General features: G+C 35.9%; 1 protein-coding gene across 8 annotated transcripts in view; it reads left to right on the forward strand.

The window, feature by feature from the left end:
- The window catches only part of LOC129464103 (UDP-glucose:glycoprotein glucosyltransferase 2), a 264,841-nt gene that overhangs the window by 105,256 nt on the left and 136,742 nt on the right, over positions 1-22,843 (forward strand). For 7 of the 8 annotated variants that reach the window (XR_008651434.2, XM_055245067.2, XM_055245066.2 and 4 more), the window contains 5 exons: positions 5,025-5,144; positions 6,389-6,474; positions 7,290-7,425; positions 14,725-14,859; positions 17,733-17,897. Coding sequence is in view for 7 of the 8 variants with exons in the window: in XM_055245067.2 (XP_055101042.1) it covers positions 5,025-5,144; positions 6,389-6,474; positions 7,290-7,425; positions 14,725-14,859; positions 17,733-17,897 (642 nt within the window). In the remaining variant the exon portion in view is untranslated. The remainder of the gene's footprint in view (positions 1-5,024; positions 5,145-6,388; positions 6,475-7,289; positions 7,426-14,724; positions 14,860-17,732; positions 17,898-22,843) is intronic. The other variant, XM_063618987.1, reaches the window with a different exon arrangement.

Genomic DNA, 22,843 nt, shown 5'->3' on the forward strand with positions numbered 1-22,843 from the left:
AGATGGTAAATGTTTCTAATCAGACTTAAAGCATCTGTTCTATCAGTCTTAAGATCTGCTTTAATGTTAATGCTGGTCAGCTGTGTCTGAATTCCAAAAGGAAGGAGGGAATAATGAGGCCTATCTGACTCGCCCTTCCCATCATGGCCTGAGCTAGTTTTTCAGGTTAACTTTGGAATGCCCTTGCCAAAAGGAGGAGTCCATTCAGATTGTTGTGGGGCATAGAATTTTATTTTTGGTTTACATACATAATGAGATATCTTGGAAAAGGGACCCAAGTCTAAACATGAAAGTTATTTATGTTTCATGTATACCTTATGCACATAGCCTGAAGGTAATTTTAGACAATATTTTTTAAAATTGTGTGTATGAAACTAAGTTTGTGTACTTGAGCCATCAGAAAACAAAGGTATCAGGTGTGGAATTTTCTACTTAGAGCATCATGTGAGCACTCAAAAAGTTGCAGATTTTGGAACGTTTTGGATTTTCAGATTAGGGATGCTCAACCTGTAGTATATTTGACTTATCTCTGAGACATTTCCTTTTGAGCATCATGCTTAGGGACTCTCACAAACACTAAAAGTTCTTTTTAACTATAGTAACTATTTTCTTTTAGATGCTAAAATAATCAGCACATGGCCTCTGGCAGCCTTCCCTTCAAACTGACCTCTTTATTCTTTAAACACTACCCCCTTCTGACAAGGTGTCTCATAGATCATCTTGATTCTTTTTTCTCCAAATGTGGAACTGCCTATTCACCAAGTTTTTTTCTGTAGAAAATAGTGCTAATGACCAAAATCTGGCCATTAGATGTGCACTGCATATTGTTTCATATAAAATATTCAGAGCAGAAAAGAGTGAAGACAGAGCAAGAAAAAATGTTCTTCTTTTAAAAGGGCATATATTTATGTTGGTAGTTCTAATTAACCTCTACCTTTATTTCATCTCTTTAAACTTTACAGTTTCCTCCTTTTCCATTATATGATCTTACTCAATAATGTGTTCAAATTACAATTTTGGTCCTCCCTTCTGCACTCCTGCAAAGTTAAAAGGCTCTTCTTCTTTTGTAACTCTTGGCACTAGCGCCCTGGTATTGCATTCAAAGTATGCAGGTTCTGACTGTCCCCCTTGTCAGCATCATTTGTCCTTCAGCTGTCTGAAAAGAAAAAGACATTGCAAAATTTTTCTTACAGAATACTAAAGTATATAATGCACACATAGATTTCCATAAACTTAGACGTAGCATGAAGGGAACAAAGACAGATTCAAGGTTTTCTGGATTTAACCAAAACTCTCCTTTTGCTTTGCACTTTGATGGTAACAGTGTCATTTATCTTTTATCACAGCCAGCTTTGGTGTTGAAATTTCACATATAATGTGTTCATTCACTGTTGTAGCAGTCAACTTTGTAAAAGCCGATTTAAAATGACAGAAAATATGCCCAAAGTAATGTTAAGAATCATAATCATAATAGATCTTTAAAATTTAAAAAACTTAAAGTATAATAATTTCTTTAGGTACATTTTGTCATAACATTGTCTCATTCAGTAAGAGTCACTCTATAAAAGACATCAAAACATTTGGATCATAGCATATTTTCATTATAGTTTTGATACAGTTGTCTTACATTCTTGATCAATCTCCAGAGGTTTTCTTTTCCACGAGTATAGAGAATTTAGTTAATTTAGCTGCAAAGAGTAGACTTGGTGACAATAATACAATTTTAGGGTGAATTAAAACATGTCAGTCTCCTAATCTCATAAGCTATCATTTTTATATTATCTTCATAGAAGGAAAAAAACCCACAAACTCACTTTTTCCTTGTGACTTGGTTAAATAGGTTTCAATAAGATCATGGATGTAAAAATCATTGGCCTTCCGTATCCAAGGGTTCCACATTCCTGGATTCAACTAACCATGGAATGAAAATACTAAAAAAAAAAAAAATACAAATTTTAAAACAATATAACAACTATTTACATAGCATTTACATTGTATTAGGCATTATATGTAATCTCGGATGATTTAAGGTATATGGAAGGATGTGAGTAGGTTCTATGCAAAAACTATGCCATTTTATGTTAGAGACTTGCATATTCTTAGATTTTGGTATCCTCAGGGAGTCCTGGAACCTATCCCCCTACAGATACTAGGGGATGGGTATATCTTTTGCCAGAATCTTATCAGAATGACCACAGGTAATGCTTTCATCTTGGACCCTAGCAAAACCTGGGGCCATCATATCTTTTTTTTTTTATTTCTTTTATCTTCTTTTTTTTTCCTGTGGTTTTTCAGAGATAGCCCTCACCAAGTGCTAGAGCATTACTTCTTAAACTATCCATAGTAAGAGAATAGCATTTTTTCCCTAACCCATTGCCAATAAATATGTTGTCCTACTCCTATGACTAATATGTATCTTTTTTTTTTTTTTTTGAGACAGTCTCGCTCTATTGCCCAGGCTGGAGTGTAGTGGTGCAATCTCAGCTTACCACAACCTCTGCCTCCTGGGTTCAAGTGATTCTCCTGCCTCAGCCTCCTGAGTAGTTGGCACTACAGGTGTGTGTCACCATGCCTGGCTAATTTTTGTATTTTTGGTAGAGATGGAGTTTCACTATGTTGGCCAAGCTGGTCTCAAACTCCTGACCTCATGATCCACCCGCTTCAGGCTCCCAAAGTGCTATAATATGTATTTTGTACTACATGTGGCACACCACGGGAGTCTGATGAACCCCAAGCTGGCCTATACCATGTTCAGTGAAATGAGACTGATACATGCTCAAATGTCATGGCCATGTCAAATTACTGCAAGTCGTTGAACACTTAATCTCAATTTCTGTACTTACAGGTTATTAACAGTCTTCAGACCACAAGTTTAGTTGCACTGTAGTTGAGAGTCTCATTTTGTCTGTCTAGGCACACTTGCTTTTAGTCAGGAAAAGTGGCACTGCTTGAAGGCTCTGTATGATTCTGAGCTCCATTGGGAATGGGAGTTCTGATTGCCCTTTCCAAAGAGCTGCCAAATTCTCACCCTCAGCCGCCTTTGGGTCAAGATAAGGCCTGTTTCCCCTTTGGTGCTAGTCTCCTCTGCACCTATATCGTCCTTTCTCTTTTCTTCCTCAGACTGAGTAAGCTCATTTACTTACCTTCAAATTCATTAATTCTTTCTTCTATCTGCTCAAATATGCTGTTGAGCTCCTCTCATTAATTTTTTATTTCAATTATTATACTTTTGAATTCCAAAATTTTTATTTGGTTCTTTTTATAATTTTTATGTTTATTGATTTGTCTTTATGCCTTCCTTTATTTAGACATCGTTTCTTTTAGCTATTGGAACATATACCCTAAATTCCTCTGTTTTATTCATCCATCTGTGTTTATCTCTTAATTCTGTCACCTTTTCTCTAAAGCCACTGCCTCTGACTTAGTTCGGTCCACAATAAACTCATATCTGGATTATCTGAATTACTGTAGAAACCTAATTTCTTCAAGTATTATTTGCTTCAGTCTTTCTCTCCTTTCCTCTTGGATTTTTAGTTACCTATATGCTAGATCTTTTTCATGTACTCCTAGTCTCTCTCACACTTTGTTTGGTTTGTTTTTTCTTTTCTTTGTACTTTAGTTACTATAACAGTTGATCTGTTATCACATTTACTAATCCCTGTCTCTTCTGTGTACAGTCTGCAATTAAACCCAGCCAATAAGTTCTTAGAGTTCTTAATTATAAACATTATATTTTAAAAATCTTAAATATCTCTTTGATTCTTTTTAAATAGATTTTAGTTCTGTCAAAATTTTTCTTTTTATAAATTTTTGTGCCTTTTAAAAAATATATTGATGATGGTTATTTTAAAGTCTTTGTCTTAGTAATCTTTGGGGTTTTTTTATTGTCTTTTTTTTTTTCCTGTTGGATTTCAATATTTGGTCCTTTTCTCTTTGCATGACTTTTTTTTTTTTTTTATGAGAGCCAGAAATCGATGAAAAGCTGTAGAAGCAAAGAGCTAAGGTTTGTTGTGGTAGCCTGCGTGCCAGGTGCTCACTTGCATCTGTTGAGGCTTGTTTTCAGGCTTTATGAAGGCTCTACTATTTTTGTGTCTTACTTCTAGGATCTGGCCTTACTGGGTCTCAAAGTCTACAGTGTATACAATAGTTGAACTTTGGTCTCTGTGTTCTCAATGCTGTTTTATAGCTGTGGTTTCAACCTCTCCGTTTCTCTTTCCTTCTGGCTTTTGTAGAGGTGTTATCATATATATGTGCAGGATAGGAGTCAGCAAATGAGAGGAATTTGTATGGAGATTTTTCTGGTTTCCTGCAGTTTCCTTCTCTCCTACCCTCTCACCCTGCATCCTGCCCTCAAATCTTAGCACTTTGGCAGCCTGTAATTTGACTTCTGCTTTCCAACTCAGTATTCCTCCAGGACGCAATCTGGGGACCCAGGGATGAAGTTTAGGTGAATGTGGAGCTTGCTGCTTATGCCTCCTTCTTTCAAGGACCATAACACCTCACTTCTTGATTGGTGGTTGCTTCCCCGACCACATGCCTCTAAACAGCAGTTTATATGTTTTCTCTAGCTTGTATAGTGGATTAGAACTTGATTTCTAAGATGTTGATTTTATAATTTAATTTTTATAAGCCATTTTATTTTCCTTATATCCAAGCCTTTAAATTGAGAGGGGAGGTGGAGAGGGCTTCATTTACTGCTGATAATTAAAATACATATTCATCTCTCTTAAGTGGTTTTTGGAGAGTAATTTTCATACAATTTTATGTTGGGATATGAAAAACACAAGTGAAAGGAATTAATTGTTTTTGAGAGAAGGCTTAATGTAAAAGGCTACACAAGTATAAAATTGTTGCACATAATGTATTCTTTAATTTAGAGAATATTAAACTAGCTTCTATATTTAATCAGAAATATAGGAAATTCTATGTATATTTTTATTTGTCACTTGATGTAGTAAAAATCTGGCTTTGAAAATGATTTCAGTGTTAATATATCTTTCACAAATGTCTGCGTTCTTTTCTAGTGGATTAATGACTTGGAAAATGATGATTTGTATATTACGTGGCCTACAAGTTGCCAGAAACTTCTGAAGCCAATATTTCCTGGAAGTATACCTTCCATAAGGCGCAATTTTCATAATTTGGTGAGTTTTATATTTTGATTATACATCTATATCTTATAAAGATATCAGCATTCTTTCTGGATTATCCTTCTGTCAATGAATAGGCATCTGAGTTGTAAGGAAATAAGTATTTGCCTGAAGCAGCAAGCTTAGGTGGCATGGCTGACTGGGTATCAACAACTAGCAATGTCACTGTATTAGTATGCTCTCATGCTGCTAATAAAGACATACCCGAGAACTGGGTAATTTATAAAGGAAAGAGGTGTAATTGACTCCCCAGCATGGCTGGGGAGGCCTCAGGAAACTTACAGTCATGGCAGAAGGGGAAGCAAACGTGCTTCTTCACATAGTGGCAGGAAGGAGAAGTGTGAGCAAAAGGGGAAAGCCCCTTATAAAACCATCAGATGTCCTGAGAACTCACTATCACAAGAACAGCATAGAGGCAACTGCCTCCATGATTTAATTGCCTCCTACTGGGTCCCTCCTATGGCACATGGGGATTATGAGAACTACAATTCAAGATGAGATTTGAGTGGCACACAGCCAAACCATATTAGTCACATGTTCTGCCTCTTACTCTTTAGCCCTTATGTCATTTTATAATAACCATATTAATGTTACTTTTACATTTTTTCAAAAGAATTTATGACAGAACTTTTTCTTCTTTATTAAAAAGAACTAATGATTAAAGTGTAGTAATTTTAGGAAAAGATACATAAATACCACTTTATCATCTATGCATATAATTTTATTATCCCAATAATATCTAAACATTAATATTGGAACTTAGAAAGTTGGAGAAAATACCTATGGCTGTTTTTTCACATAGGAAATGAATAAGACATTTTTTGCAGCAGTCTTGATAAAGCAGTTATGTTAATGCTATTTTTTTTGGTCAAAATTCAACCTCTATTTCCTTTTGAAAAAATTTATCATAGAAAATCTAATGAACATTTAGAATAAGGTATTTCAATTCAGGTAAAAGAAAATATACTGGGCTTCCAAAAAGAAGATGAGTAGCCCGATGTTAAATTCCATGTATAATTATATTTGGATGTGCAGCTTTTAGAAATCCTTCATAAATTGTGAAATCCTTTATGTGTGTGTGTGCGTGTGTGTGTGTGTGTATTCCTTACAATTGCTAGAATTTCTTTAAAAATTACACATTGAATTTCATACTTTCAGTCACAAAAATTAGTCTAAAGTTGAATTTCATGAAGATTCTAAGGTGTTGATATAGTGATTATATACTATCTTTCTTTTAGGTTCTGTTTATTGATCCAGCCCAAGAATATACCTTGGATTTTATAAAACTTGCTGATCTTTTCTATTCTCACGAAGTTCCTCTTAGGTAATTATCATTTTATAGCATTAAACTGTCAACTAAAGGAAATTCAATGTTATTCATATTGTGTTACACAGAGTATTAATAGGGCATTCAAAGCGATGGTTAGCTCTAGTGCCTGACATAACACAGCTGCATGTTGTGAAGTATTATATACCTTTATGTTAGACTCTGTTGATCAAATCTGTCTTGTAATGTTGTTTACTTTATTACCTTACTGAGAGAATAATCTGATCACTCTGGAAACTTATAGAAAGGTCCAGCTTCCTATGCTTGTAATCCCAGCACTTTGGGAGGCCGAATCGGGCAGATCACGAGGTCAGGGGTTCAAGACCAGCCTGGCCAATATGATGAAACCCCGTCTCTACTAAAAATTCAAAAATGAGCCAGGCATGGTGGTGCGCGCCTGTAGTCCCAGCTACCTGGGAGGCTGAGGCAGGAGAATCACTTGAACCCAGGAGGCAGAGGTTGCGGTGAGCCTAGATTGTGCCACTGCACTCCAGCCTGGGTGACAGAGCAAGACTCTGTCTCAAAAAAAAAAAAAAAAAAGAGTATATTTACCCTTTTTGTACAAAAGAGCATGGCCATTTGATAATGTTAGCACCAGAGGGAGACAGTTTGATATTTTGCTGGAATCCAGTAGCTATGTGGATTTTGGTGAATCGGCATTACATTCAAACTTTTGAAGTGATAAAATTCTCCTTTTCTCTGTCTATTAATACATTCTCTCCATCTAGATATTGTAGTCTAATAATGTTTCTAAATAATGGTTGTGATTCAAGAGGTAATTATAACAGTCCTTATTCATCTTCTTTTTCCAGAATTGGTTTTGTGTTCATTCTTAATACAGATGATGAAGTTGATGGAGCAAATGATGCTGGAGTTGCTCTTTGGCGAGCTTTCAACTATATTGCAGAAGAATTTGATAAATCAGAAGCATTTATTTCTATAGTACATGTGAGTTTATGCACTAAATGTGATTAGAATGTAAAATTTTTGCATTACTATTATGATTTCTTTAGAATGTATAATTTTTGCATTACATTTATTATTATAACATTTCAAAGTTTATAAACTATCATGGAGATTAACACAGATGATGAATTTGTTTTCTGTAACTCCTTGCTGAAGTACATATTATCCTCACATTATAAATTGGGCAACTGAGGTTCTACCAAAATATTTGAATTTACTAAGGTTTACTCAGCCAATAAAGGAATTTACATTGTATATGTGAGTTTAGAGGAAAACATATTAATAGAAAATGATTATTTAAGAAAAAATTCTTGAACTAGGCTTTGATTAAAGAGATCATTGCAGGCTGGGCACAGGGGCTCATGCCTATAATCCCAGCATTTTAGGAGCCAAGGCAGGAAGATCGCTTGAGACCAGCAGCTTGAGACCAGCGTAGGCAACACAGTGAGACCCTATCTCTACCAAAAAAAAAAAAAAAAAAATGCAGGTGCAGTGGCACATGCCTGTAGTCATAGTTACTCAGGAGGCTGATGTGGGAGGATCATTTGGGCCCAGAAGGTTGAGGCTGCAATGAGCCAAGATCGAGCCACTGCACTCCAGCCCAGGCAATGGAGAGAGCTTGTCTCATGGAAAAACAAAAAATCATTGTAGAGTTAAATATTCTGAATGACATAGCATATAGACACTTCCTAGAGAGTTTCAAAGAAGGGGGGAGTCATTTATTGACAGCAAACTGTGTGAAAGAGGTAAGATTGATACAGAGTCTGACAGAGATGGTATAACAGATGTTAGAAATTGCTAAGAACCTGATTAAGGAAGAACAAGAGATAATAAGATTATTTCATAATTGAGGTTTTGAAATTCTGTTATGGATCATTGTGGAAATATATATGTATTAAAGAGCTATATTGTTATTAAGAAAAGTCAAGTCATAGCTTATAAAATAACTTCTATCATTTTTATATTCATTGGACTTTAGCTTGTCAATCAATATTATATCAAGGAATGACTCTTCTTCCAACAGAGAAAGGAATTTCCAAAGTAGTGCAAATTTCCTACCCTACTTCTGTAACTCCCAGGAAAATCATTAAATACCTTATTAATTCACTGAGCTAGAGTACAGAAACTACACTTCAGTGATTTGGGGGGTTTGCTCTATAATATAGTGCTATGGAATATGTGTCAATATTATGTCTCAGCTTATTTGTTTTACTAACTTACTGGTGTAAGAGCTTATAAGGGACATAGTCAATTTGAGTTAGATCTTTTATTAAGATTCAACCATTTTATTGTAAAGGATCATTATGATATTCGAAACTTAGAAACCTGAAGATATTCAGAAATTATCTTTACCTAAGTTATCTTAATTATCAATATTGAATCTCTGTTTTGTAAGTGTTTTTTATCAGACATTAATTTACACATGATGGCATTAATCTACAGTGTTCAGCACAATACTATTAATATATAATCTCTTGGAAAAACAAATTATACTTGAAACCACAGGGTTTAATACAAAGCAGCATAAAAGTAAGTATTAAATTTGTGGCACAGCCTATAAGTTGTGCTAAACAATTAGAAGGAGAGAGAGAAGGGGAAATAATTTGAACAACGCGTAGTTTTTAGGAAAATACTTGAATGATAAAATCTTTTAAAAGTGTTTGCCTGTTTTCAGTGAGCTAATTACCTTATCTCGATTAAGTAATTTGAAGCTATTTAGCACTATAAAGAGAGAACAGGAATATAAGACCAAAATAATAATAAAATATATGCAAGTTATTGAAATGTGATAAATAGCAAATAATAAAGTTAATCCAACCATATCTGTGACCATATTAAGTATGAGTAAATTAAACTTTAGCATACTAGAAGAAAAGATATAAAAAGATAGAAAATTATACACAAGGTAACTATTTCACAAATGAAATCTAAGGTAGCTGGCCGGGCACGGTGGCTCATGCCTGTAATCCCAGAACTTTGGGAGGCCGAGGCGGGTGGATCACGAGGTCAGGAAATCGAGACCATCCTGGCTAACACAGTGAAACCCTGTCTCTACTAAAAATACAAAAAATTAGCTGGGTGAGGTGGCGGGTGCCTGTAGTCCCAGCTACTCGGGAGGCTGAGGCAGGAGAATGGCGTGAACCCCTGGGAGTGGAGCCTGCAGTGAGCCGAGATCGCGCCATTGCACTCCAGTCTGGGCGACAGCGAGACTCTGTCTCAAAAAAAAAAAATAAAAAAAAAGAAATCTAAGGTAGCCATAAAATATTAGGGGAAATAAACTTTAAGAAAAAGTACTAAAGTTGTATGTAGCTTCAAAATATACAATACAAAATTTGATAGCAAGGGAGGTAAATGGACAGTTTCACTATAATAGTAGTAGGTTATTTCAAGATTTATTAATAGGTGAAGCAGATTAAAAATCAGTAAAAATATATAAGATTTTAACTACACTTAAGATTAATTTTAAAGGCAAATATAAAATCCAACAATCAGAGAATGAGATAATTTTGCATTCAAAACAGAAGAGGAAAATATGTCTTTTAGTTAGAAAAGAAGGGGTTAAAAGAACTGGTTAACCATTCAGAAATGAGTAACTGATTTTTAAGAAGTAGATGGAAAGTATTAAGAATATACATTAATGAACTAGGAAATAATACAATTATGGGATCAAGAATATAAAAGTTGATATTCTGAAAAAACAAATAAAATTGACAAACTATCATAGAGGTTAGGTTCCAGATGAGCACACCAGGTAGAAACTTCCAGCCTCTTAAGGCCTGGGCTGAGATGGGTACATCATTCCTTTCAGTTTATTCCATTGTATTCTGTTTAGTCACAGATTCAGATTCATATACCCACCTCTCAATGGAAGGAGTGAAGAATTTGGAGACCATGTTTTAAAACTAGCACAGCAAATTCTACCAAATATTCAAATGTTTGAAGAAATAATAATTTCAATCTTTAAAATATCTTTTAGAGAATAGAAAAAGAGGAAATATTACCTAAATCAGTCTATGAATCTAATATAATCTGATGTCAAAGCCTGACAAAAAGAGAAAAGGAAAAATTATAGGCTCTTCTTTGTTGAGAATATATATGCCAAAGTTCTAAATAAAATGTTAACAAAAGACATCCAGCAGGTATATAAAAAGTAAACTATCATGACAGGGTGAGATTATCTAATGAATAAAAGAAAGTATTTGCAAATTCAAAGAATCTCCAAATATAATTCACCATGTTAATATATTATTCAAGAAGATGCATAAGAAACATTTGAAAAAATTCAAAGCTTTTTTATGATTAAAAAACTCAAAGAAACAAAATGTTTAGCAAACTATTATGTAAGGGAATTTTGTTAATTGATGACAGTACATCTTAGCAGTAAACTGATAGAAAGCATTGTTTTTAAAAATGGAAAAAGATAAGGTACCCACTGTCAGCACTTCAAGTATAATCCTCAAGTTCCAGTCAGTGCAATAAGATAAGTAAAGGAAATACTCATTTAAAATATTTAAAAGAAATAAATTCTTATTTAAAATTCTAGAGTTGCCTACAGAGGAGACTCGAAAGAATCCATTGATTGTGAGATTTGACACAGGAGGTTAGTAAAGTAACTGGATATGAGATCAGTATACTAATATCAGTTGCTTTTCTCTCTTGTAACAACAAATATTTATTAATTTTTTTCATCAGTTTTATTAAGTGCCTACTACATACCACACCCTGTTTTAGATGCCTGGATAAATTAATAACATATATAGCCAACAATCCTTATCCTCATGAGAGTACGTTATATAATGACTCCTACATTTACAATGACAAGAGCAAATAAAAGACACTTAGGAAACCTGGGGGCTGGGGGGAAAGGTCAGTTTTGTGGAGAAAATTTGGAATTATAGCCATTAAAGTGTACCTAAATGAATGAAAAGCTCTACCATGTTCATCAATAGAAACATTTCACTTCATAATTATATTGTTTTCTGCAAGTGATTTATAAATTCAATGCATTTCCAACCAAAGTGGAATTCTGGGGATTTTTGTGAAATGTTGTGTTTATTTTAAAATTTATATGGAAGGATGAAGACTCAAAATGGGTGAGACTTTGAAGGATAAAGTGATGGGACTTGTCATACCAGGTAATAAGATGTATAAAGTTTGTGGTATTGGTTCAAGGGAAAGACATATCTATCAAAAGAACATGGGGATCCCAAAACTTAAGAATACAGAAGTGACATTACAGTAAATGGAAGTGGACTTACAACAACTGTGGTTCAACAGTGGCTATACCAATGCAAATAAATAAGACCTCACACCTTGTGTAAAAATCATTTCAGTTAGCTTAAAAATGTAAGTGTGGAAAACAAGACTTTAAAACTTTAGAAGTTAGGACCCCAAGGTAAGGATTTCCTAGATAAAACTTAAAAAGCTCTAAGTCTGAAGGAAAATACTGATAATTTCAGCTAAATTACAAATGAAAACCAGTGCTCATTAAAATATGTCATTGAAAAATAGGGAAAAATGTTATAAGCAGAAGTATTTACAATACATATGGCCAATAAAATATTTATATTCCATGAGATGTAAAGATTTCCTACAATTCAAAAGGAAAAATACCAATGACCCAAGAGGAGAAATGCATAAAATAATTTTTAAAATAGAGGGTGCATTAATGGTAAATAAAAATATACTGAAATTATTGGTGGTAAATATTTATTACCATTAATGGTAACTAAACAAGATAATTATCTTACAAATTTGAAAAATGTAAATAAAGACTACTACCATAAGATTATTTTATACCCTGTAATTTGTCAGGAATTAAGAAAGCTGAAGGTATCATGTGTTAATGAGAATGTAGAGCAATGGAATGCCTTTATATTGCTACCCTGCCTGTGGGAATCTAAATTGGCAGAGCCACACTGAAAAACAATCTGATAATAATTCATATTTTGAAGTTAAATTTCCACACTTCCTACAGACGACATACACACACACACACACACACACACACACACCCTCACCCTAAGAGAAGCTCTTGTACCTGCACCTTAGGAGGCTATTGTTAGCAGAATCATTCAGAATAGCAACAAACTGTAATAAAAATGAAGCAAATATACATATCAGTAGCAAAATAGATAAGTAGAATTTGGCATATTAGAATGAAATATCATATGCAAGAGCATGGATGTATTAGAAACATAATGAAGTCATAGAAGACTAACACCATACCGTATACTTCTTAAAGCTCAGAAGCAAACAAAACTAAGTATGGGAATACTTATTCGCATAAAACTCTAGAATTCAAAAAGGAAAGAGAATGATAAATGCAAATTCAAAACAATGCTTGCATCTCTTGGAGCACAAGGAAATGGTATTGGGAGAGAGGTTGTACTTCGTGGTATTGGTGATGTTCCATTTCTTATGTTACGTGGTTTATTCATAAGAATTGTTTATTTTGTTATTTATGCTTCATAATGTGTATGTCATGTGTATTCCTCTTTGCTTACCAAGTTACAAAATGATTTTTAAAATTTAAAAATGTGTAAGAGGATTGAGTTGATATGTCTGAGTAACTTATTTTATAGGAGTATCTAATATTTTCAAGTGACTAGTTAGTAAAATGACTAATCTGAATGACTTTTCTTATATCTTTTGCTTTATTCAGAGTCTCATTTTTGCGATCTCCATTTATGTTTTACAAAAGATTGAACTTTTCACTTGTTTTGAGTTATGATCACATTATATTCTACTTTGATATGAGGAGAAAAGTTGCCCCTAAATTGAAAAACTCATAAAATGAAACTCTTCAGTCTAATTACATGCATGTGCTGCTGCTTAAAGGAATAGGGTACAAAGTTTACCTCCATTTATGTTTTATAGAAGATTGAACTTTTCACTTCTTTGAGTTATGATCACATTATGTTCTACTTTGATAGGAGGAGAAAACTTGCCCCTAAATTGAAAAACTCATAAAATGAAACTCTTCAGTCTAATTACATACCTGCGCTGCTTCTTAAAGGAATAGGGTACAAAGTTTACAGTGATAAAGGGAGAGCAAAGAATATTGATTTCTTACTGTGAGGAATATAACATGGGGATCATTTTAGCCACAATATGAAGATTATGTTTGGCAATAATGATTTAAGTAAATTGGGACCAAAAGCAATATTCTTAAGTGATATATCAAATGCTGCTTAATAGTGTTTGTACTTACTACTTGTTCCTTCTGATTGTAAGTTTTTTTCCCCAGAATGTCTTAATGCTAGCTCAGTGTTCATATTTATGTCTCAGCTTAGTCGTCTACTCAAGAGATGCCATCTCTCTTGGTGCAAAACCTAAAACAGCACCTGGGTCATAGAGGATCTCTAAGTACTAATTAAAGAAAGAAATGAGAAAAGATAAAAAGAATAACAGCTTACATTCTACAACTGTGTTTTGAACATTTGAGACTGGGGAAGAGTAGAGGTGCAGAGAAGGTTTAGTCAAAATACTTACTAGTAAGGCCTGGCATGGTGGCTCATGCCTGTAGTCTTAAATCTTTGGGAGGCTGAGGCAGGTGGATTGCTTGAGCCCAGGAGTTCGAGACCAGCCTGAGCAACATGGCAAGACCCCGTCTTTACAAAAAATACAAAAAAATTTAGCCAGGTATTGTGGCAAGTTCCGTAAGCCCAGCCCTTTGGGAGGCTGAAGCAGGTGGATTGCTTGAGCCCAGGAATTCAATACCAACCTGAGCAACATGGCAAGACCCCATCTTTACAAAAAATACAAAAAAATCTAGCCAGGTGTGGTGGCAAGTTCCTGTAGTTCCAGCTACCCAGGGGGCTAGGTGAGAGGATTGCTTGAACTGGGAGATTGAAGCTGCAGTGAGCCATGATCGCACCACTGCACTCCAGCCTAGTCGATGGTGAGACCCTGTTTCCAAAAAAAAAAAAAAATTACAGAAAAGCAATAAAAAATGAAAGCATTTCTGAAATGTCATATTAGAATATATTACACATACATTAAAAAAGGTAATCATTATTTTATTAAGAATAATGGTATCTGGTTTCATCAAAATAGAGTAAAACATAAATTTGTTATGATATTTTTGAAAACTATAGAATATTTTAAAACCATCTTTATTAGAGGATGATATATGGTTAAAATTATTTGTATGTGGTATGTGTGTATATGTAGTTAGTATGTTTTGAACTTACAAAATAAAAATCTGCATGCTAAGGAAAAGAAAGAAAACTAATTGCTGTAAGAAGAAAATTAATTATAATATCTAAATTTTCACAGATGTACCAAAAAGTGAAGAAGGATCAAAATATACTCACTGTGGACAATGTGAAGAGTGTTCTCCAAAATACATTTCCTCATGCTAATATTTGGGATATTTTGGGAATTCATTCTAAATATGATGAAGAAAGAAAGGTAAGTTGGGACATTATGTTAAGTGAAGTAGGCCAGGCACAGAAAGACAAATGCCACATGATCTCTACTCATGTAGAATCTTAAAAAAAAGTCAGACTCACAGAAACAGAATAAAATGGGGGTTACCAGAGGCTGGGGATGGCAGAATTGGGGAGATATTGGTCAAAGGATACAAAATTTCAGTTAGACTAGAGAAATAAGTTCAAGAGATCTATTGTACATGGTGGTGACTGTAGTTAATGACATATTTTATACTTGAAATTACTAAGTACATTTTAAAGATTCTCACCACAAAATATGAGAAGTATATGAAGTAATGCATATGATAATTAGCTTTATTAGCTATTCCACAATGTATATGAATATCAAAATATGTTGTATATCATAAACATGTATTTTTTTACTTGTCATTTTTTAAAAGGTAAACAATTAGAGGCTCAACACAGAAGATTTGGAAAGAGCCACAAAAAAAAAAAAAGGCAACAACTCAAAGAAATTTTCAGAGAAAGAGAAATAGTACAAAGAAATTCCAAAAATTAATGTATATGAGCCTTCATTAGAAGCGACTCACCAAAATATGCAACACATTGAATGAAAGAGGAATGCTCTGGGGCATGGGGATAAGGAATACTTTTCTGAAGAAGTGATATTTAAGCAGAGTCCTGAAGCAGGAGGAAAAGTTAAACAAAAGAAAACAAGGAGGTTGTAAGAGATTAACATTCCAGTCAGAGAAAAATGTTGAGGTCTGAGATGTAAAGGAATTGAGAGAAGCTGATGTTGCTACTGTGTAGATTGAAAGCATAAGTTGTTCCTTTGTTATGGGGTACAGTCGAGGAGGTAAGGCTGGAGAGGCAAGCAAGGGGTCTGAATATACAGGGTCTTGTGAACAATATTTAATGCACTCATATCAGTAGAAGCTCTTGGCAACAGTGAAAAACCTGAAAGGCATTAAGTAGTGAAGTGACAGTGACATGCATTTTTTTTTTAAAGATCATTCTCCATTGTTGAGAATGGATTGTTGGTGGGGAGGAGTAGGTATGGTGATATGTATTAGGAAATACAAGGTGAGAGATGTGAGATGGACTAGTAGGCTTTTGGAAGAAGTGGAGGTAGAGAAAATGGACATACTTGAATTATTTAGGAAGTACCATCCAGGTGCTGCTGGATTGGATAAGGTAGAGGGGAGATGAGAAATTGTCAAGGGTAACTCTCAGGGTTCAGCTGAACAACTAACTAACTGGTAGTGTCGATGCCATTGCCAAGAAGGAAAGGAGTGGAGGAGTTTATCCTTATTAAACTATAAGTTTCTTTAGGAGAGAGTTTGCATATCATTTACATGCATTCATAAACCTAATACATAGTAGGTGCCCACTAAATGTACAGATAGTATAGTACAGTGGTTAAGAGTTCAGACTCTTGGTCAGACAGATCTGGGTGCAAATTTCACTTCCAAAACATTGTAGCTGTGTAACATAAGAAGTGATTTAATCTCTCTGTATCTGTTTTATCATCTGTAAAATTGATGTAATAGTAGTACTTGGCTTCCTAGAGTATTTGTGAGAATGCTGGCTATAATAATGATAATACTTAGTATTGGATAGCAAATGAGTTATTTAGTCAATTTTTAACTCATAAGCTAAAATTCAAATGTTGAGGACCTTCATGATCTGGCCTCTGCCTACACCCCTGTCTAACTCCATATCTGACAGCTGTCCCCCATATTTCACACCCTGTAAACACTGCTGTATTAGTCCATTTTCACGCTGCTGATAAAGACATACCTGAGACTGGGCAATTTACAAAAGAAAGTGGTTTAATGGACTCACAGTTCCATGTGGCTGGGGAAAGCTCACAATCATGGCAGAAGGTGAAAGGCATGTCTCACATGATGGCAGACAAGAGAACTTGTGCAGGGAAATTCCCCCTTATAAAACCAGGAGATCTCATGAGACATATTCACTGTCACGAGAATAGCATGGGGAAGATCTGCCCTCATGATTTCATTACCTCTCACTGGGTTCCCCCACAACATGTGGGAATTGTGGGAGCTACAATTTAAGATAAGAATTGGGTGGGGACACAGCCAAACCATATCAACTGTGAATTTACCATTGCATAAGTATACTGCACTCTCACTTCCCTTGCTATATTCTCTTAACTTGGAATGTCTTTCTCTACTTTATCTCCCTGGCAAATTTTTATTAAGCCTTTAAGATTTTTAGTATGACTCCCTAAAAGAAGACCTGTATGTTCCCTTCCTCTCCATACTCCAGCTTGATTAGGTGCTTCTCCTGGGCCCCATAGAGTCTTCTACATGCCTGTGTTTTGTCTGTATGTATGTGAACCCCTTGAGAAAAGACTTTCAGCTCTATAATCACAGTATCTAGCCTAATGCAGGTGGAGGATTGAATAAGTGTTTATTGAACATATAAATACAGGGATAAATAAGTCTCTGATGCCGATAAATGTTTGGATTTTTATTAAGTAAATGTCATACTCTATACCAAGAATCAGCAAGTCCACCCACTGCTTGTTTTTGTAAATAAAGTATTTTGGGGACACAGCCATACTTGTTTATTCATATGTCATCTATGACTGCTTTTGTGCTGTAACGAGAATGGAGTCACTGTGTCAGAAACTGAGTGGCTCACAAAGCCTAAAATATTTACTCTCTGGCCCTTTACAGAAAAAGTTTTTTGACTCCTTGTAGGTAAATTACTTTCCATTAAGCAATGTTTGGAAAGGACAGATAAAGTTAGCAAAATGGATGTTTTTTCCTACGGCATATAAAAGTGTGGCAGTGTTCCATTTTCTTATGTTTATTTTTCAAACAATCATATTTTGTTTAACACTGATATTTTTTAACTGAATAGGCTGGAGCAAGGTTTTATAAGATGACTGGCCTGGGTCCTTTGCCTCAAGCTCTTTATAATGGTGAACCCTTTAAACATGAAGAGATGAATATTAAAGAACTAAAAATGGCTGTTCTTCAAAGAATGATGGATGCATCTGTATATTTACAAAGAGAAGTTTTTTTGGTAGGTAAGCATTTATAAGAAAATACATGATGAATAATATATATAAATGATATTTTTTATTAAAAACTTATTTTAATGACAGAAGTTAATTTGGTAAAAAATTTCCATTCTGATCATTTCATAGTGATTTTTAAAATGATACTTTTAGCAGCTTAAGCCACGCCACCCTCCCTGTGCAGAGACTGTGGTGCAGTGGGACCCTTTACACTCCATGCCCAGGCAGATCTTCAGGAATCTGGAACACCCACTGTCCTCGATTAGGAGTTTAGGCTACCCCGCTCCCTCTGCAGAGAACTTGGAGCCAAGGAGGTTTCCCAGCTCCATGCCTAGGCACACCTCTAGACACCTGGTGGTTGCCCACTGTATTCTCCCTCAGTGTTGGTGCTTGTGCCTACCATTGGGGTACCTGTAGGCACGCCTGCTGAATCTGGCCCTGCCCATCTTGCCCACCATGTCTGAGCAGGGAGCCCAGAACACTGTGCACACCACAGATCAGCCCATTGCCTGAGACAACAGAGAGATTATCCCAGTAACAAGGATCAAATATGTACCCTGCCATGTTGGCCTCAGCCGGCTTTTACTCATAAGGGCTATCTACTAGCTTGTAGGTCAAACCACACAGCCCAAAGTAAAATTAGCCGATAGAAATGCATAGGACTATAGAAGCATCACTTAAGGAATTTCAAAATACAATTGAAAGCTTTATCAACAGACGGGACCAAGCAGGAGAAAGAGTTTCAGAGCCTGAAAACCAGTCTTTTGAACTAACCCAGTCAGACAAAAATAACAAAAAAGAATTTAGGCCAGGCATGGTGGTTTATACCTGTAATCCCACCTCTTTGGGAGGTCAATTCAAGAGGATCACTTGAGCTGATGAGTTTGAGACCAGCCTGGGCAACACAGTGAGACCTCCTCTCTACAAAAAAACTTAAAACTTAGCCAGGTGTGGTGATGTGTGCCTCTAGTCACAGCTGCTCGAAAGGCTGAGGCAGGAGGATCACTTGAGCCTAGGAGATGGAGGCTGCAGTGAGTCATGATCATGCCACTGCACTCTAGCCTGGATGACAGAGCAAGACCCTGTCTGAAAAGAAAATGAATTTTTAAAAATGAACTAAGTGTTCAAGAAATATGGGATTATGTTAAAGGAACCAAACCTACAAATTATTGGCATTCCTGAGAGAGAAGGAGAAAAAGTAAACAACCAGGAAAACATATTTGAGGAAATAATTCAAGAAAATTTCCCTAATCTTGCTAGTGAAGTAGACATTCAGTTACAAGAAATTCAGAGAACACTGTGAGATACTATACAAAGTCAGCATCACCAAGGCTTATAGTCACCAAACTGTCCAAGGTCAGTGCTAAAGTAAAAATCTTAAAGGCAACTAGAGAAAAAAGGCAGATCACATACAAAGGGAACCCCATCAGACTAACAACAGACTTCCCAGTGGTCTATTTTCAGCATTCTTAAAGAAAAGAAATTCCAACCAAGAATTTTGTATCCTGTCAAACTAAGGTTCATAAGTGAAGGAGAAATAAAATCTTTCCCAGACAAGCAAGCACTAAAGGAATTCATTAGCACTAAACCGGCCTTACAAGAGCTCTTTAAGGGAATGGAAGAATGGTACAAAAACACACTTAAGTACATAGCCCACAGACCCTGTAAAGCATCCACATCATAGAAACTGAAAAGCAGCCAGCTAAGAACTTCACATAGGATAAAAACTTCATGTACCAATATTAACCTTGAATATAAATGGCCTAAGTGCCTCACTTAAAAGGCATAGAGTGGTAGTTGGATAAAAAACAAGACCCATCTGTCTGCTGTCTTCAGGAAACAGCTCAAAGTAAAGGGTTGGAGAAAGATTTATCATGCAAACAAAACAAAACAAAAGCAGGGATTGCTATTCTTAGATAAAACAAACTTGAAACTAACAATAGATAATTATAAAGTGTTCAACAAGAAGACTTAACTATCCCAAATATATATGCACCAACACTGGAGCACCCAGATTCGTAAAATAAATACTTCCACACCTATGAAAAATCTTAAGACAGCCAAACAATAATAGTGGGAGACTTCAAGTCACCCACTATTATTGAACTAACCCAGTCAGACAAAAATAAAGAATTTAGGCCAGGCATGGTGGTTCATGCCTATAATCCCACCACTTTGGAAGGTCAATCCAAGAGGATCGCTTGAGCTGAGGGGTTTGAGACCAGCCTGGGCAACATAGTGAAACCTCTCTACAAAAAACTTAAAACTTAGCCAGGCATCATGGTGTGTGCCTGTAGTCCCAGCTACTCAAAAGGCTGAGGAAGGAAGAAGACAGCAGACAGATGAGTCTTGTTTTTTATCCAACTTGCCACTCTGTGCTTTTTGAGTGAGGCATGTAGGCCATTTATATTCAAGGTTATTATTGGTACATAAGGTTTTGAGCCTGTCATGAAGTTCTTAGCTGGCTCCTTGCCATTTCTATTGTGTGTTAGACACTGACAGTGTTAGACAGATTATCGAGGAAGAAAACTAACAAACTCTGGACTTAAATGGACACTGACCAGTTGGACCTAATAGACATCTACAGAACATTCCACCCATCAGCCACAGAATATTTATTCTTTTCAGCTGCACACAGAGCATACTCCAAGATCAAGCACATGCTTGGCCATAAAGTAAGTCTCAATAAATTTTTTAAAGTCAAAATCATACCAGTCATACTCATGGACCACAGTAGAATAAAAACAGAAATCAGAACTCAGAGCATCTCTCAAAACTACATAATTACATAGAAATTAAACAACTTGCTTTTGAAATCACTTTTGGGTAAACAGTGAAATTAAGGCAGCAATAATAAAAATTCGAATAAATGAAAACGAACAACATACCAAGATCTCTGGCATGCAGCAAAAGCAGTTTTAAGAGTTATAGTGCTAGCCATCTATCTCAAAAATTTAGAACTATCTCAAAATAATGACTTAACATCACACCAAGAGGAATTAGGAAAAACAAGAATGAACTGACCTCAAAGCTAGCAGAAGAAAAGAAGTAACTAAAATCAGAGCAGAACTGTACAAAATTGAGACCCAAAAATTTATACAATGAATCAATGAAACCAAAGTTAGCTCTTGGAAAGGACAAACAAGATTGATAGACCACTAGCTAGATTAACAGAAAAAGAAGAAACGATCTAAATAAGCACAATCAGAAGCAACAAAGGTGACATTACAACTGATCCCATAGAAATACAGAAGATCCTCAGAAGACCTCTATGCACACAAACTGGAAAATCTAGAGGAAATGGATAAATTCCTGGTCTCCCAAGATTGAATCAGGAAGAAATTGACACCCTGAACAGACTGATATTGAGTTCCATAATTGAATCAGTAATAAAAAACCTACCAACCAGTAAAAGTCCTGGACCAGATGGATTCATAGCTGAATTCTGCCAGATGTACAAAGAAGAACTGTTACCAATCCTACTGAAACTATTCCAGAAAACCAAGGAGGAGTGATTAATGCCTCCCTAACTCATTCTGCAAAACCTGTTATCCTGATACCAAAACCTGGCAAACATGCAATGAAAAAACTACAAGCTAGTATCACTGATGAACATAGATGGAAAAATCCTCAACAAAATACTAGCAAACTGAATCCAGCAGCATACCAAAAAATTAATTCACCGTAATCAAATAGGCTTCACTCCTGGGAAAGGTTGGTTCAACATTAGCAAATCAGTAAATGTCATTCACCACATACACAGAATTTAAAACAAAAAATGTGATCATTTTGACAGATGCTGAAAAAGTATTCAATAAAATCAAACATCCCTTCATGATAAAAACCCTCAACAAACTGCATTGAAGGAACATACCTCAAAATAATAAGAGCCATCTATGTCAGACCCACAGCCAACATCATACTGAACAGGCAAAAGCTGGAAACATTCTCCTTGAGAACTGGAACAGGAGAAGGATGCCCAGTGTCACTATTCCTATTCATCATAGTACTGGAAGTCTTAGAGCAATCAGGCAAGAGCAATAAATAAAAGGCATCCAAATAGTAAAAGAAGTTCAGTATCTCTCTTCACTGATGATATGATTCTACACCTAGAAAACCCTAAAGACTCCACCAGACAACTCCTGGAACTGATCAATTACTTCAGTAAAGTTTCAGGATTCAAAATTAATGCACAACAATCAGTAGCGTTTCTGTAGACCAATAACATTCAAGCTGAGAGCCAAATCAAGAATGCAGTCCCATTTACAATAGCCATACACACACACACACACACACACACACACACACACACACACAAATAAAATGCCTAGGAATACAGCTAACTAAGGAGGTGAAAGATCTCTACAAGGATAATTACTAAACACTGCTGAAAGTAATCATATATTATACAAACAAATGGGTGACCATTCCATGCTCACAGATTGGAAGACTAAATATTGTTAACATGGCCATACTGCCCAACACAATCTACAGATTTAATGCTATTCATATCAAACTGCCAATGTCATTATTCACAGAATTGGAAAAAACTATTCTAAAATTCATATGGAACCAGAAAAGAGCCCAAATAGCCAAGGCAATTCCAAGAAAAAGGACAAATCTGAAGGCATCATATTGAGAGGTGACAACGTGCTGGTGGCCCTTGCTCACTCTCAGTGCCTCCTCACCCTGGGCGTCTGCTCTGGCCATGCTCGAGGGGCCCTTCAGCCTGCCACTGCACTGTGGGAGCCCCTCTCTGGGCTGTCAGAGGCTGGAGCCAGCTCCCTCTGCTTGCTGGGAGGTGTGGAGGGAGAGGTGAGGGCGGGAACCAGGGCTAGGCACCACGTTCACGGGCCAGCGTGAGTTCCAGGTGGGCGTGAGCTTGGCGGGCCCTGCATTGGGAGCAGCTGGGCGGCGCTGCCAACCCGGGCAGTGAGGGGCTTAGCACCCG

This window comes from Symphalangus syndactylus, chromosome 15, assembly GCF_028878055.3.
Source record: "Symphalangus syndactylus isolate Jambi chromosome 15, NHGRI_mSymSyn1-v2.1_pri, whole genome shotgun sequence".
Classification (NCBI taxonomy): Eukaryota; Metazoa; Chordata; class Mammalia; order Primates; family Hylobatidae; genus Symphalangus; species Symphalangus syndactylus.